The following is a 15,401-nucleotide window of genomic DNA, read 5'->3' as shown; positions in this document are numbered from 1 at the left end:
GGGAGATGGGGGTAAGACGGTCTGGTTAAGGAAAACTTGAAAATTTGAAAGCAATTTCTTACAGTTCAATATACTGGTTTTCGAAATAACTGGCCAAATGTTTTATAAAAATGTGTTTTTCCATGTTTTTTACTGAAATTAAAACATTTCGAAAAGTACAACATTTTTATCGGTGCGGGTATAATGGACATGTAGTGAGGTGGTTATGGACAGGATCATAATATACGAAGCGTAGAGGTTAATCGCTCGCGAGGGGAATAATTTCACTCTCTCTCAGAGGTTGTGCGTCCAGTAACTGAAATAGAACAAAAAGAGAAAGCAATATCCTGCATTGCTAAATGCTTTTTCGGATAGAAAGAAATTGCACACCCAATATATTTGCAAAAACAGGTCTAACGAGAAAAGATTCATATTGAACTGAAGACTATTCTAATGAAATAAATAATTGCACAAAAATGACTCATTTTGTGTGCAACAAAATGAGAAGATTGAATGCAATCATATCGCTGCAAAAAGACAATATCGAACAGGAAAAAAATACGAACAGATCAAATTATAATTTGGGATGGAGATTTGAGACATACACCCAAAATAAATATTCAGTCCATTTTTTGACATCCGGGGAAAGTTCTCAGGATAGTTCGAGGCCTTTCCCCCTCTCTAAGGAGGACTGCCGAACAAATGAACACAAAATTCTGCATAACTCGAGAACTAATCAAGCTAATGGACCAAATTTGCCATGTGAAAGTTTTTAGGGACGAAAAATGCTTTTATGATGAATTGATATACTTTCCTTCTCTCTCTTCCTCTTCCCATACAAACAAAACACTAATTTCTGCATAACTCGAGAAATAATAGAGCAAATGGAACCAAAATTGTAATATGAGGATTTTACAGTACAATCTATGTTCCTGTGATGGTATGACGCTCCTGCCTTGTCTGGGAGAGGAATGGGGGTTCCATAAAATGTCCCACATATTTCAATCAATCATATTCGAACCAAATATGACCATTGAAAATTTTCGGAGAACACTGAAGGAAAATGTGGTAATTCGGAAATTTAATTCCCATATGTTTTTTTGCAAGTGATTAAATAATCTTGAACGAAAATTGTGAACATTATAGGAGAATACTCTAATGACTAGTTTTGGTAGAAGTACTAGGAAATCTATCTCTTGAAAGGCTTTAACGTTCCCTGTGGAACTTTTGCCGTCTCAACGTATGCATTAACTAGCGTTATTAATCAATACTTAGTTGAGATTTCTTAAGCCAAATAACACACCTTGAATGTATTCCGAAGGGCAAGCTCTAGAATACGCGTGACCACAGTGCAAGTCGAAAGAAATTTCTTTGACGAAAAATCCCCCGGCCAGAACGGCAATCGAACCCGAACACCCGGCATGATAATGTGAGACGCTAACCACTCGGCCACGGGTGCACACACTACGAAATTTATAGTAAAAGGAAAATGTCAATTTCAATTAGAACGTTAAACATTCACTTATTAAGGAAACGTGATTGTTTGAAAGTATTCACAACAAAAAATTCCATCTGGGCGGGAAGAAGTTTGCCGGGTCAGCAAGTATATTATAAAGGGTTCGACATTAGTGACTTGACAGTTTTGTTTCTTCGTGTGAATGAACCATTAAAACATTGTAATGATCTGTCAATGTCAAAACGTTAGAATCTTGAAGAAAATGGTGAATCTCATCAAATCATTTTCATTTTCAGCAATTATTTTTTCGAACACTATGAAACGGAATCTCTTCATGGAAATACATAAATTTTAATGTTTCAATAAAGAAAAAACAATACATTCGCTTTGCATCAAAACTACTAATTAAAAGAAAACAGACGATACCAACACCATTTTTTGCTATCGAACTCAAAGGCAAACCCAATTAACCTCATCCAACAGCTTTCATTTGATTCCTTCAAGACCTTTCCATACAGAAATAATACTGAATGAAAAATTACCTTCGTCTTTGATGATGAATAATGCAACTAATAAGAATGACACCGCAAATCGAAGAAACGACTGGGAATAAAATAATATTCTGTACAAGACAAATTTGTTTCTAAGACAAGAAAAATTATTCGATTTTTTGCATCGATTTTTGAAAAGTAGCAAAAACAGGTTTTTTGGATTGTTTTAGAAAATATTCTGTAATTTTGCAAGTTCTAATATTTGCATGTATTTTTTCAACCTAGTATACCTTCTACACTCCTGTGAACGATTCATATTGATACGTTGAGCCATTTTTTTAGCCGATGGAATGTTTGGAGTATATCAGAGGAACACTTCATCGCATACTGTACCAAAACAACAAAATGAAGGATTCGTAACTTGAAGTTGAAGCTTTAAAATGAGGTATATCCCATCTTCATGCGTTGATTTTCCACAAAGTTACGATATTCCCTCTTTTTTTGTCGAATGTATGTTTAATAAACCAGATAAATAAACAAACTGGAACTTTTTTTTCTTCTTTCATTCGGAGAAAACAGTGGCCAAAGAGCATCGAGAACTCCAAAAAGTCTCCGACGCTTCATATTATGTCGTTCGATAATTACTTGTTCCGTTCGAAATCACATAATCTGTCAAATTATCGAAAACTATCTCTCTACACTGAGCCTATGAGCACTGTAGAGGAGATGTGTCTAAAACGCGCCTGCCAAGCAATTTGATCCGCCTGATTTTCTCGTAAACCAGCAAGAATAGAAATACAATGGTAATTTTCCACATCATTTCTATAAGGTTTTTGTTGCTTGAAACCGATTCAGAGGCGACAACAGTTCATATTCATTGAGTCGAGTTCCCAGTGGATATCTTAGATAAAGAAAACAGTAAGAAAGGATTCATTTCCTCCTCAATTTGATATTTTCCGCATCAGTTTACCATCGGACAGTACGGCCTACCCTCCATCGGGGCAATTTTCTCGCTTTCGGCTGGATAACATTCTCACGAGAGAAATAGTTTGTATGTGAGGGATACCAGATGATTCTTTCAAATATCTCTGCATGACACGAATGAATGTCTTCAAATGTAATCATGATGAACAAAAATGAGCAAACCATCACGATATTTCTAAATCATGTTCGATAAATCACACAAACGATTGTTTTCACATACTTTGAAATGATCTCAGTGTGTTTTCACAAAGTTTAATGTCTTCAAAACGAGAGCATGTCTTCACATCTGGCATCTATATTATGTGCTCAGAGAATGTAGTAAAAAAAGAGCGTGGACTGGAGAATTCATGCACGAACACTGGGAGAACACGCTCACCGGAGAAACGGTTTATTCTCTTCGCTGGTGGGCATGAAGTGAATAGATTGATGGAATCACTCATTCATACGAGCTGTTTCTCTAAGCTTTATAGTCTTCTGCAGGACCATTTAACACCGTTGGAAACTATAAAATTTGGACGCCTTACAAAAAAAAAATCGTAGCATTTTTGTTAGTCAGTATCTAAAATACAGAAAGATTACAGATGACTGAGGGTTAACTGATCTACGTACTGACGTAGTTGTTACCTTAATTTATAAGAGCACGGTCAACATAAATCCATTCTCGCTTAGGGAGTGCGTATTACTCCAATACATATTCTGAAAATTCACTCAGATGCGAACAATTTGACGAGATCAATCCGTATGGCAACAAAGCAAAAATTGTTTTTTTTGGGTATAATAAGGCATGGTGCTTAGTTAGGATTGGTTTCACAATGGTATTCGTATATAAAATAAATTCTTCTTCTTATTATTATTATTATTTTCTTTGTTCAAGGAGACTTTAAATTTAACGATTCATTCGTCTCCGTAGAACATAAAATTGTACCTCGTTTGTTGCTCGTTATTGGTCTGGTTTGGGAAGCACATAACGAATATATCGTAAGGGAATATCTACTATTTGTAAATTTAAACTGTTTAAGAAACATGATGACTAATTAGGGACTGGAAAACAAATTGAACATATCTTAGAAAAATTTCAATTCGATTAATATGTAAAGAAAACTGATGTCTTTATCATGGAGATCGATTGTTATTCTCATCCATGTAAAAAAGGTGAGCATTCTGCTCATCAAAAATAGTTGTTAATCTAACGGACATCATTATATCATATATCAGTGAGTATCAGAGAAAAATTAAATTTGGTTGAAAAAATTATAAAACTAATTGGACACTTATCTAAATTTCCAATCAATCCTGAAGCAATAATTTTCGTCTGACAATAAATTTCACCGATAATTCACTCTGCGCATCGCTGCATGTTTATTTCACAAATTCATTTTACTCTCGATCCATTTGACAAAATGAGAAACTTTGGCGTAGCCATCTGGAGCGCTGGATCCACAATAATTGATGACAAAGTTCGCCACTCCAACCAGTTGATTGTTATATACTGCCGGCCCCCCGGAATCGCCCTGTAAAATTGATACAAAATGCCATAATGATAAGTAAAATCTCCCATCGGTCGACCGCACGCGCTCATATGTTACGGCTTCTATCGTAACTACTCACATTACAAGCCCCATTATCGACAGGTGACTTGAGGCATATCAACCCGTCCGTGATACCCGTCTGGCCCACACACTGGCTGTTGGAAATGGCCGTAACTTGATTATACTGGAGCACACTCGGCAGCGGTCCGTTGGCGTAAAGTCGCCCCCATCCCGATATGGTTATCGAGCTGCCGGCCGGGACTTCGGAGTGGTGAAGTGAAATCGTTTGGATGGAACCACCCAACTGATACGCTTGTTCCAGCTGAAGTAGAGCGATATCGTTGCGGAAGTTGCCATAACTTTCGTGGGGAGTGATACGTTGCACGTTTCGCCGAACTCCACCCTGCGTTAAGTCAATCGTACCAGCGAGAACAGTGATGCTTGAGGGTTCAACGCTGTAATTACAGTCAGTAACTTGTTACACCGTTTGCCCAAAATAAAACTAAAGGGGGAAAATATATTTCTTTTTGACGTAGGACTACGTCTTTCATTTCTATACCGGGGTGTAAAATCAAAGTTTCGAAAACGAAAGCGTTACGCCGGAGACCGAGATTTTGAGCGTTAATAGCTCCTAAACAACTGAACGAAATGGTATGATAAACACTTCATTCGAAAGATAAAATGTCTACGCGTTCTATACTTGTTACTTTTTGATCCAAAAACTTGTTTCAATAGTCTTAAAATTGCTTTCAAAATAGGCTATTGAAATCACCAATCGGTATATAAGCGAGCGCCGCTCGGAAATCCACTCAGTTCTAATTGAACAGCGATTGGAGCATGTTGTCGCTGTTGTGGTGAAGCTCTTCGTTTATCATGAGAGCGCGGATGAACGGTGTCACCAAGAGCCTGTTTGTGCACCCTAGGTCAGAAGGGAATCCATCAGGAGGAGAGTGATGCCACAAACGGTTCCCCGGGAAGCTACACACACATACACGCGCGGAATTCTTTCCGTTTGGATACCATTCAGCATTGAGAAAGTTCCGGAAAGATCTAATTATTTCTGGAAAATAATCTGCCAGTTCCTCTGGGAATTCAAAAATACATTCATGTGAAAGAGTTTATTTGAATGTTTTCTATCCATGTAACACTGTGACCAAATATGTTTCAATCAAGTGCTATTAACAGGTGGTTATCAAATTAGTATTAACCACTGGTGGGCTTCCAGTATCGAGGAGAATGTGGAAATATCTAATCGTTACTGAAAATAATCTGCCAGTTCCTCGGGGAATTTAAAATTACATTCATGTGAAAGAGTTTATTTGAATGTTTTCTATCCATGTAACACTGTGGCCAAATACATTTGGTTTTGTGAATTTTCAATCAATCGCAATTAACAGGATAGCTTCTGAAGATTATTCTTCCCCATCAGTAGGATATTTCCGTATCCAATATTGTATGCGCCCGCAATCGATTATTGCTCAGTCGCCAAATTGCCATCGTAAACCACACCTTCTCTCGATTCAATCACACACAAAAAGCATACTTAAGCGATATTCTGGTGGTGAGACACATTCATTTTTCGTGAGGACATCGACAAGACAACATCGTTGCCTAACGTGCTGGAGGAGGTGGACGGCGAAGGATCGACACATACACGCGCAGAATTCTTGCCGTTTGGATGCCATTCAGCATCGAGAAAGTTCCGGAAAGATCTAATCATTTCTGGAAAATAATCTGACAGTTCCTCAGGGAATTTAAAAATACATTCATGTGAAAGAGTTTATTTGAATGTTTTCTATCCATGTAACACTGTGACCAAATATTTTTCAATCAAGTACTATTAACAGGTGGTTATCGAGTTAGTATTAACCACTGGTGGGCTTCCAGTATCGAGGAAAATGTGGAAAAATCTAATCGTTGCTGGAAAATAATCTGCCAGTTCCCCTTGGAATTGAAAATTACATTCAAGCGAAAGAGTTTATTTTAATGTTTTTTATCCATAAAATATCCATATAATACATTTGGGTTTGTGATTTGTCAATAAAGTACAGTTAGTAGGTTAGCTTCTGAAGATTATTCTTCAGAACAAGGTTTTTCGTATCCTATATTGGATGCATAAAACCTTGTGCCTCCAACGTAACGCTCTCGTTTTCGAAGTCCCCCAAATATTCATTCATTCAGAATGGATTTAGATTCAACTTCAAACAAATGATCTCTAAATCAACGATAGTCCTACGTCACCCTTGCGGTTATACCATACATATAACCCACTTCCTGTTTTGATACTGAAGCGAGAGTAGCGCAGTTTAATATTCCTCATCATTTCCAGTGCCAACTTCACTAATTTACTTATCATCCCACTCACACTTGATTCCCACTGTACACGCAATGTGCCGCTGAGAGAACCCATTTGTCCGAGATCAGGGATCCACCACAAAACAACGAATTTCGCCTCAGTAGAGCCACCTGGTGAGGGAATTGGTTGACACTAGCGGCGGTTCCACCCACAATCCGTGCCGAGTCCTGCCCCGTAAACGGAGGCATTGACCTCGCCTCCTGTAGCCGAATGAAATTCCTCTCGGCTGAATTTACTAATGAAATTCCCAGCAAAAAATACAAAATTCCGTCACCGCGAGCCATCTTCCGCTTTACTGTTTCCACGAACATGTTCACTACCAATCAGAGCGGGGTTCGGCCGACTGTCACGACAGGTTTGTGTGTACCACCCACGTAACGTAGCGAAAACGGAGGAATTATGCGGAATTAACAAGCTACCGTGCGTAGTTGAGGTTTCATTCCACCCACCGGCAATAATTGAACTGAGTGGAATCTGAAGTAATTGGCACTTATTTAAGAAAATCGTTCGCCACACTCGGGACAAACTGTATCAATTTGAGCTTAGCGTTCACCTGAATTCCCCGCACAATGTGAAGAGTGCTCTTCAAATTCAATTGGACGACACAATGCGACATAACGTGAAGTCATCATGTGGTTTTTCAAGCGCATCAAGTGTTTGTTTTTCAAGCGCGAATGAACGGTAATCTTTCACCACGTGCAGATTCATACGAGATAGTATGAAGTGATGTAATCCTAGATGAGTCCTACCGTTTTACGAATATATACAGCCGAATCATTCGTTGCAACTGCAATTGCATTTGACCATTGATACACTCGACTTTTTTGGTTAATTTGAAATATCAAAACATCATGAAATTTCACACAAGACAAATTTCATGCCAACTCGGCAGCATCATCTCAGATTGCAGTGATAGGGTAACGGAGGTATTTTGGACCACTTTAGGAAGTGTTTGTACAATTTATTGAAAAAAGTATGATTTTATCGGTAAAAATGAATGACTAAACATACAATTGCAAAGAGCTGAATGTATTTGCTCAAATGTTTCGTTTAAAAACCCATTTCAATGGAAAATCGCCCAGAAATATCACATTTTCTAAATACTTATAAAAACATATTTTGGCCCACCTTTTTATTTTGAGCTGCGTGTGGAAATATATTTTGGACCAGGCATCAAACATATTTTAGACCACCGGTAATCTTATACAGCAATCGTTACTGATTTTAATCATTAGATTATGCCTGGAATAAAAATATTACACATATTTCAACCAAAAATATTCCAACCAAACATGACAATTGAAAATTTTCGGAAAACTCTGAAGGAAAAAGGGAAATTTCGGAAAGTAAATTTCCATATGTTCTACAATTACATAGTGACAAGTGCTGTTAGTCCATTTGATGTTTGCGCTAGCAAAATTGATCTTTGTTCGAAACTGGAAATGGATTTCAATGTGATGAAATGTCTGATGAGATGTCTGATTTAGGGCTGTCTTTATTCTATCATATTTTCAGTATCAAACATTTATTTCATGTAACGGAGAAACATGTTATTTGCAAGTGGTTCAACAATCTTGAACGAGAATTATGTCTGAAAATAATCTGATATTATAATGTTGAGTTGTGCTTGAAATACTAAGAATTTTATAGTAAAAGGTAAATTCAACGAGGTCGAACAGAAGATCAATCAATGAGTACTGCGATTGGACCCATGAACTTGCTCATAGTAAGAAAACGTGAATGTTTGAAGGTATTGATAACAAAAAACAAATTTTGGGCGGGACGAAGTTTGCCGGGTCAGCTAGTTTCAAATAAATGATTACCGAGCCAACGGTAGTCCTACGTCTACCTTGTGGTTATATCACAGATATAACCCACTTCTTGTTTTTTCAAAGAAAACATGCAAAAGTTGTTAGAAACATGTTAGAAGTGCCCATCTTCGAATGTAAAGAGGACTTGTTGGATATTGTATGAGGCAAAATAAAAAAAAATACATTTTTTAGAAAAATGATTTTAAATTATATAAATAATTTTTTCAGCATGTTTTTAGTTTTTTTTGTATAGTTTTCGAAGATTATTCAAATAATTCAAAAAAATCATTCCTGATGAAATTTTGTAGGTCCTATAGTTTTTGAGTTTTGTAAAAGTTTAAGAAACAAACTTTGACCCTTTTCAATAAGTCTGATTTCTTTTCAGATTTCAAGTGTGCAAAATTGCTCTAAAGGCCTTCTACCCCCACAAAGTAGGGTAATGGAGGTATACCCTCCATTTTGGCCCACCTGGCTACATTTTGTGTGTTTTATCACATAAAATCATCGCATACCATAGAATTGTGTATGCACCAATAAAAATAAGATATTTTCGAAGTCTATCTTAGTTTCGTTTTCAGTTAAACTCTGTATTTAAGGGTGTTAAATTTAAAACTAATTTACGCATTTTCAGAATCATGGCAAACAGGTCCAAAATCAAGAGGAGGTGGCAAAAATCAAGCCAATTTTGAAGAGTTATTACTAGCAGTATGCATACTTTTGGAACAATCCAATGTGATTATTACATCAATAATATTCAATAGAAACAGTTTTTATACACTTACAAGTGATAAAATGTGTTTAAACAGCTAATTTGGGTATGGCCAAATTATGTACGTCATCTAGCGACAACATATTTTGGCCATACCACCTAACCAAGCTTTGACAGGTCTTTGTTTATCATTCATTTGTTTCACCCAGCACAGAGCAGCACTTCGTAAATAATTGCAGGTAATTATTTAAAAATTATTTAATAATTTATTACGTGAAAACAACTTGAACTTGACTGGAAGTGGATGAAATAAGACAAACATCCGTTCATTTCATTTCCAGATGGCGAAAATTGCGAAAACTCCACGGCAGAAGGCATATTCCGAAGCCGACGTAAGCAGGTGTTTACATAAAATTAGCAAGAGAGTCCCGTCCGAAAAGCCTGCTTCCCAAACCGAGTCCCTCGATCCACATAAATCATTAGATTTTGCATAAATAAATCATTAGATTTTGCCTGGAAACACAGGAAAAATTTGGTAAAATTTGGCCAAAATCGAAAAAAGTGGACTCAGGCCCATTTTGCAAGTTCTAGGCAGACCGAAATTAGTAACGATTGCCGTGTAAGGAATAAATGTAGGGAAATGTAGGGAAAAATGAATAAATGCTAGTCTGACGACATTTTTGCTTAGTGTGATATTATATCAATTATTTGAAAATAAAAATATATTTTGAATCGTCAAACGCTTTAAAATTATCTTTTTATTAGAAAAAAAACAATCATAACCAAAAAACAATCGCTTTTTAATTCATGAAATCAATCGTAAGAACGTAAAAAAACTGAATTCATTAAATCAATCATATGAAACCGTATTTTTTGTGATTTAACTCCAGTGTCTTATTTCGTTAATTTTCAGTTACTTATATTAACCTTCCTTCTTCTTCTACTTTCCTCTCTCCTCTTTGGGTTCATCGGTTCTTTTATTCTTCAATTTCTGTGCTTGTTTGCTCGTTTGTTTCATCTTCCTTTCCTCAGCCTTAATTTGCTTTGCCTCAGCCTTTCGTTGCTTTTTTTCTATGTCCTTCTTCTTCTTCTCCTGTATTGCCTCAGCCTTCTTTTGCTTTTCCTCAGCCTTCCGTTGTTTTTCCTCTGCCTCCCTTTTCTTCTCCTCGTGAATTGCCTCGTGATGCTCGAGTCTCCGACGAGAGGTCAACACAGCAGGGTTTCTACGCTTGTATTTCATATTTCCTTTTCGGTGTGGTGTTTCTGGAGACTCCAAAAACTCGGAGAGCAAGCTACAGTGCTGTTTAGTATCATCGCTTGGGTGCTGACCATTATCATTCGAAACGTCATAGTCGTCGGGGTTTGAACAGTTATGATTTCCTGAAATCAGCGCTGTTTCATTTCCGGGTGCTTCGGGATCGGTGTCTATGACGTAATGAACCTCATATGCTGGCTGATCAATAAAAAATTCTGCTAATATTTCTTCCTTCAGTTCAGGCTTGTCTGCTGGTTCATACGATCCCGAGTGTGAACACTCCGGACCCATTTCGATATCATATCGATCGAACGAAGAACTTAAAGGTTCAAGGAGCATGAAAACCTTTACAAGTATCTTTTCGTGAAGCGAATCAAAATCCCTTTCATCACCAGTTCTGTACTTCTCCCGGTCGGTAGGCCCCATCAGTTGAAGAATTTCTTCAGCTTGCAAACGATTAATTTGAATCGTTTCGCTGCAATTAGAATCACCAGGTACTCCCATATCGGTATGGTTCTCGAGTGTAGGCAGCTGACAATCATCATCCGAGGTTTTTCCCGACGAACTTGCAGCTCCATTTTGCACATCGGAATGATCGTCGGATTTGAGTCCTTCATCAGTGGTTTCATTCGCAAAATTCACAGCTTCACTATGTTCTCCTTCAGGGTGGGACATTGCGACATTTCGACCAAGGCATTTGGAGTAATCAACGCTGTTCTCATCAAACGGAAACAAACCGCAGCATTCAAATCTGTTTTTAATGACATTTTCATTGATGTTTTCCATCGCCTGCTGAAGAAGCGGAGCAAAATTTTCCGTTTTTATATTATTGTTGGGATTGGTCACTTTCCACGAGTCGACGACACGTTTCCAGGAATCCTTCAATGGTTTGAAGGCGGCCACATCGAGTGGCTGTAATATGCGTGTGCTATTGGCGTGTAGGCAGACCAGATGGATTTGAAATTTTCGGCATTCATCGGCAGTTTCCCAAGCGATATGCGAAGAGTGGCCGTCTACAAAATAGACAGCCGGAAGTGCATCATCTTCAACCAGTTGAGGATGGAGTATGTTCTTAACATATTTCAGTAAACAAGTTGTGTTCATCCATCCCGAATCCGTTTTGTCTATACCCCATTCTGCGGGTACACTACGTATAACTTCCATGGGGATTTTCTTGTACGGTAAAACCACCATCGGCGGGTACATTTTTCCAGCAGCAGAGCAGGTGAACATAACCGTTATGTTTTTTCTTGGCAGGACCTTGATCAACTCTATACACATTTCGCTCTCCTCGCATGGCGATTACCTTATCCGTGGCAGGATAGAGATAGAAGCTGGATTCATCGCCGTTCAGGACACATTTGGCCTTTCGAAGAATAGCTACAAAGTCCTCTTCTTGGGCAATTCCATAAACTTCCCGGAACCAGTTTCGTAGATCCTGTTCGACGATATTTGCACTGTCGTTGGTGCCGTTTCATGAAGTTTCTAAACCATGCATCACCTACACAAAGAAAGAAGTTTGGTTAATTACAGCTGTTCGAGGATTCAATAAGTCCATCGTACTTGGTGTGCCGGTTTTGAAGCTGCCTTTCTCGGGATTCTGCTCGACGTAGCTTGTCACTCGGTCCATTACACGGTACTTCTTTACCGGAAATCCTTTCCGGGCCATTTTCTTGATCCAAATGACCAGCTCCCTCTCCCCATCCGCTCCTATTGTCGTGGGTGGTCCGATTCATCCCTGATTCCTACATTTCTGTCCCAAACGGAATTTTATTGTGGATCGAGGGACTCGGTTTGGGAAGCAGGCTTTTCGGACGGGGACTCTCTTGCTAATTTTATGTAAACACCTGCTTACGTCGGCTTCGGAATATGCCTTCTGCCGTGGAGTTTTCGCAATTTTCGCCATCTGGAAATGAAATGAACGGATGTTTGTCTTATTTCATCCACTTCCAGTCAAGTTCAAGTTGTTTTCACGTAATAAATTATAAAATAATTTTTAAATAATTACCTGCAATTATTTACGAAGTGCTGCTCCGTGTTGGGTGAAACAAATGAATGGTAAACAAAGACCTGTCAAAGCTTGGTTAGGTGGTATGGCCAAAATATGTTGTCGCTAGATAATTTTTTTTTTTTTAATTCGTTTATTTTTACAGGCTCAGTTACTTAAGTTTAAAGGAGCCGAATTCTTAAATATAATTTTAAAACTATATATATAAACAATTTTCTTACATCTATGGTTATTAAGGTGGAAAACCGATTACTCGCGGTGTACTCGAGTTTAGGAGGGTGACATATTTTTAGGAGAAGGATGGGATATAAGGAAATTGTAACAATGTTGATGAATACTCAATTTATAAATCTATTCGTATATCTAGTCGCTAGATAATGACGTACATAATTTGGCCATACCCAAATTAGCTGTTTAAGCACATTTTTTCACTTGTAAGTGCATAAAAACTGTTTCTATTGAATATTATTGATGTAATAATCACATTGGATTGTTCCAAAAGTATGCATACTGCTAGTAATAACTCTTCAAAATTGGCTTGATTTTTGCCACCTCCTCCTGATTTTGGACCTGTTTGCCATGATTCTGAAAATGCTTAAATTAATTTTAAATTTAACACCCTTAAATACAGAGTTTAACTGAAAACGAAACTAAGATAGACTTTCGTTTTCAGTTAAACTTAACCTAGAACCAATTATGACATTCCATTCAGAGTGATTGAACATTCTCGCTCAGTATGGGATGAAGGTGGCCCCAACGTTCGTAATGGTTCAATCATGTTCTACACTGATGGGTCGAAAATGGGAATCAGAACAGGTGCTGGAGTGTATGGTCCCAGAACAAAAATCTCTGTGGCTATGGGAAACTGGCCAACAGTTTTCAGGCAGAAAAAACTGCAATAGTAGAATGTCTAAATGTCTGCCTCAAAAGAAAGTATAGACATACTAACATCTGCATATTCTCAGACAGTCAAGCGGCACTTAAAGCTCTAAATGCCTTCAAGTGCTCTTCAAAAATTGTCTGGGAATGCAGTTCCCTTTTACGGCAATTAAGTCAGATAAATAAGTTCGGTACAATTGTACTGGATTCCTGGCCATTGCGGTATAGAGGGCAACGAGCGAGCAGATGAACTTGCCAGGAATGGCTCACACTCACCATTCACTGGTCCAGAATCATTTTGTGGACTCTCCGACAGTGTGTTGAAAAGCGAGCTGAAAAAAAGGGAAGACCGGGAAGTGACAGCCAATTGGATGGCTGCAAAACTTAAACAGGCGAAAATAATTATTACGCCGAGTATTGAAATTACTCAACAGCTGCTAAGCCTTAATAAGAAAGACTTAAGCATATTCACTGGTCTTGTAACAGGACACTGTCCGAGTAAGTACCATCTTAAGAACACAGGTTTAGCACAAGATGATATATGTCACTTTTGTAATGCCGAAAGCGAAACCTCGGAACATTTGCTCTGTAACTGCGGAGCTCTAACTAGACGCAGACTTCAACACTTTGATAAAGCTATTCTGGAGCCCAAGGAAATTTGGTCTGCGTCGCCGATCAGGATTATAAATTTTATCAAACAGATTATTCCTGATTGGCATCTATTTCGCTATAGCTTTCAGTCTACTCCTTCATCGAAAAGTAGTAGATAAGTTTGAAGTGAAGTATAAAAAAGGGGTATACCACAATAGTTCAAAATAATGGACGCAGTGGTTCACACCCAACAGGTGGAAAAAAAAGATAGACTTCGAAAATATCTTATTTTTATTGGTGCATACACAATTCTATGGTATGCGATGATTTTATATGATAAAGCACACAAAATGTAGCCAGGTGGGCCAAAATACCGCCATTACCCTACTTTGTGGGGGTAGAAGGCCTTTAGAGCAATTTTGTATACTTGAAATCTGAAAAGAAATCAGACTTATTGAAAAGGGTCATAGTTTGTTTCTTAAACTTTTACAAAACTCAAAAACAATAGGACCTACAACATTTCTGCAGGAATGATTTTTTTTAATTATTTGAATAATCTTCGAAAACTACACAAAAAAAAACTAAAAACATGCTGAAAAAAAATATTTATATAATTTGAAATCATTTTTCTCAAAAATGTTTTTTTTTTATTTTGCCCCATACAATATCCAACAAGTCATCTTTACATTAGAAGATGGGCACTTCTAACATGTTTCTAACTACTTTTGCATGTTTTCTTTGAAAAAACAAGAAGTGGGTTATATCTGTGATATAACCGCAAGGTAGACGTAGGACTACCGTTGGCTCGGTAATCATTTATTTGAAACTAGCTGACCCGGCAAACTTCGTCCCGCCCAAAATTTGTTTTTTGTTATCAATACCTTCACCAATACATTCACGTTTTCTTACTATGAGCAAGTTCATGGGTCCAATCGCAGTACTCATTGATTGATCTTCTGTTCGACCTCGTTGAATTTACCTTTTACTATAAAATTCTTAGTATTTCAAGCACAACTCAACATTATAATATCAGATTATTTTCAGACATAATTCTCGTTCAAGATTGTTGAACCACTTGCAAATAACATGTTTCTCCGTTACATGAAATAAATGTTTGATACTGAAAATATGATAGAATAAAGACAGCCCTAAATCAGACATCTCATCAGACATTTCATCACATTAAAATTCATTTCCAGTTTCGAACAAAGATCAATTTTGCTAGCGCAAACATCAAATGGACTAACAGCACTTGTCACTATGTAATTGTAGAACATATGGAAATTTACTTTCCGAAATTTCCCTTTTTCCTTCAGAGTTTTCCGAAAATTTTCAATTGTCATGTTTGGTTGG

The 15,401-nt window shown here is 37.5% G+C and overlaps 2 protein-coding genes across 4 annotated transcripts in view; one reads left to right on the top strand and one right to left on the bottom strand.

Annotated features, from left to right (window-relative positions):
- LOC129765381 (uncharacterized) overlaps positions 1-15,401 on the top strand; it is a 287,550-nt gene that overhangs the window by 207,136 nt on the left and 65,013 nt on the right. The window lies entirely within an intron of this gene.
- Positions 4,246-7,270, bottom strand: LOC129765382 (serine protease SP24D-like). Its single transcript, XM_055765645.1, has 3 exons — positions 6,805-7,270; positions 4,519-4,894; positions 4,246-4,421 (listed from the first exon to the last, which is right to left on the bottom strand). The coding sequence occupies exons 1-3, from the start codon at positions 7,104-7,106 to the stop codon at positions 4,275-4,277; spliced, it is 825 nt and encodes a 274-aa protein (XP_055621620.1). The 5' UTR covers positions 7,107-7,270; the 3' UTR covers positions 4,246-4,274.

This window comes from Toxorhynchites rutilus, chromosome 2, assembly GCF_029784135.1.
Source record: "Toxorhynchites rutilus septentrionalis strain SRP chromosome 2, ASM2978413v1, whole genome shotgun sequence".
Taxonomy (NCBI): domain Eukaryota; kingdom Metazoa; phylum Arthropoda; class Insecta; order Diptera; family Culicidae; genus Toxorhynchites; species Toxorhynchites rutilus.
This window is presented reverse-complemented; position numbering and strand designations above follow the sequence as displayed.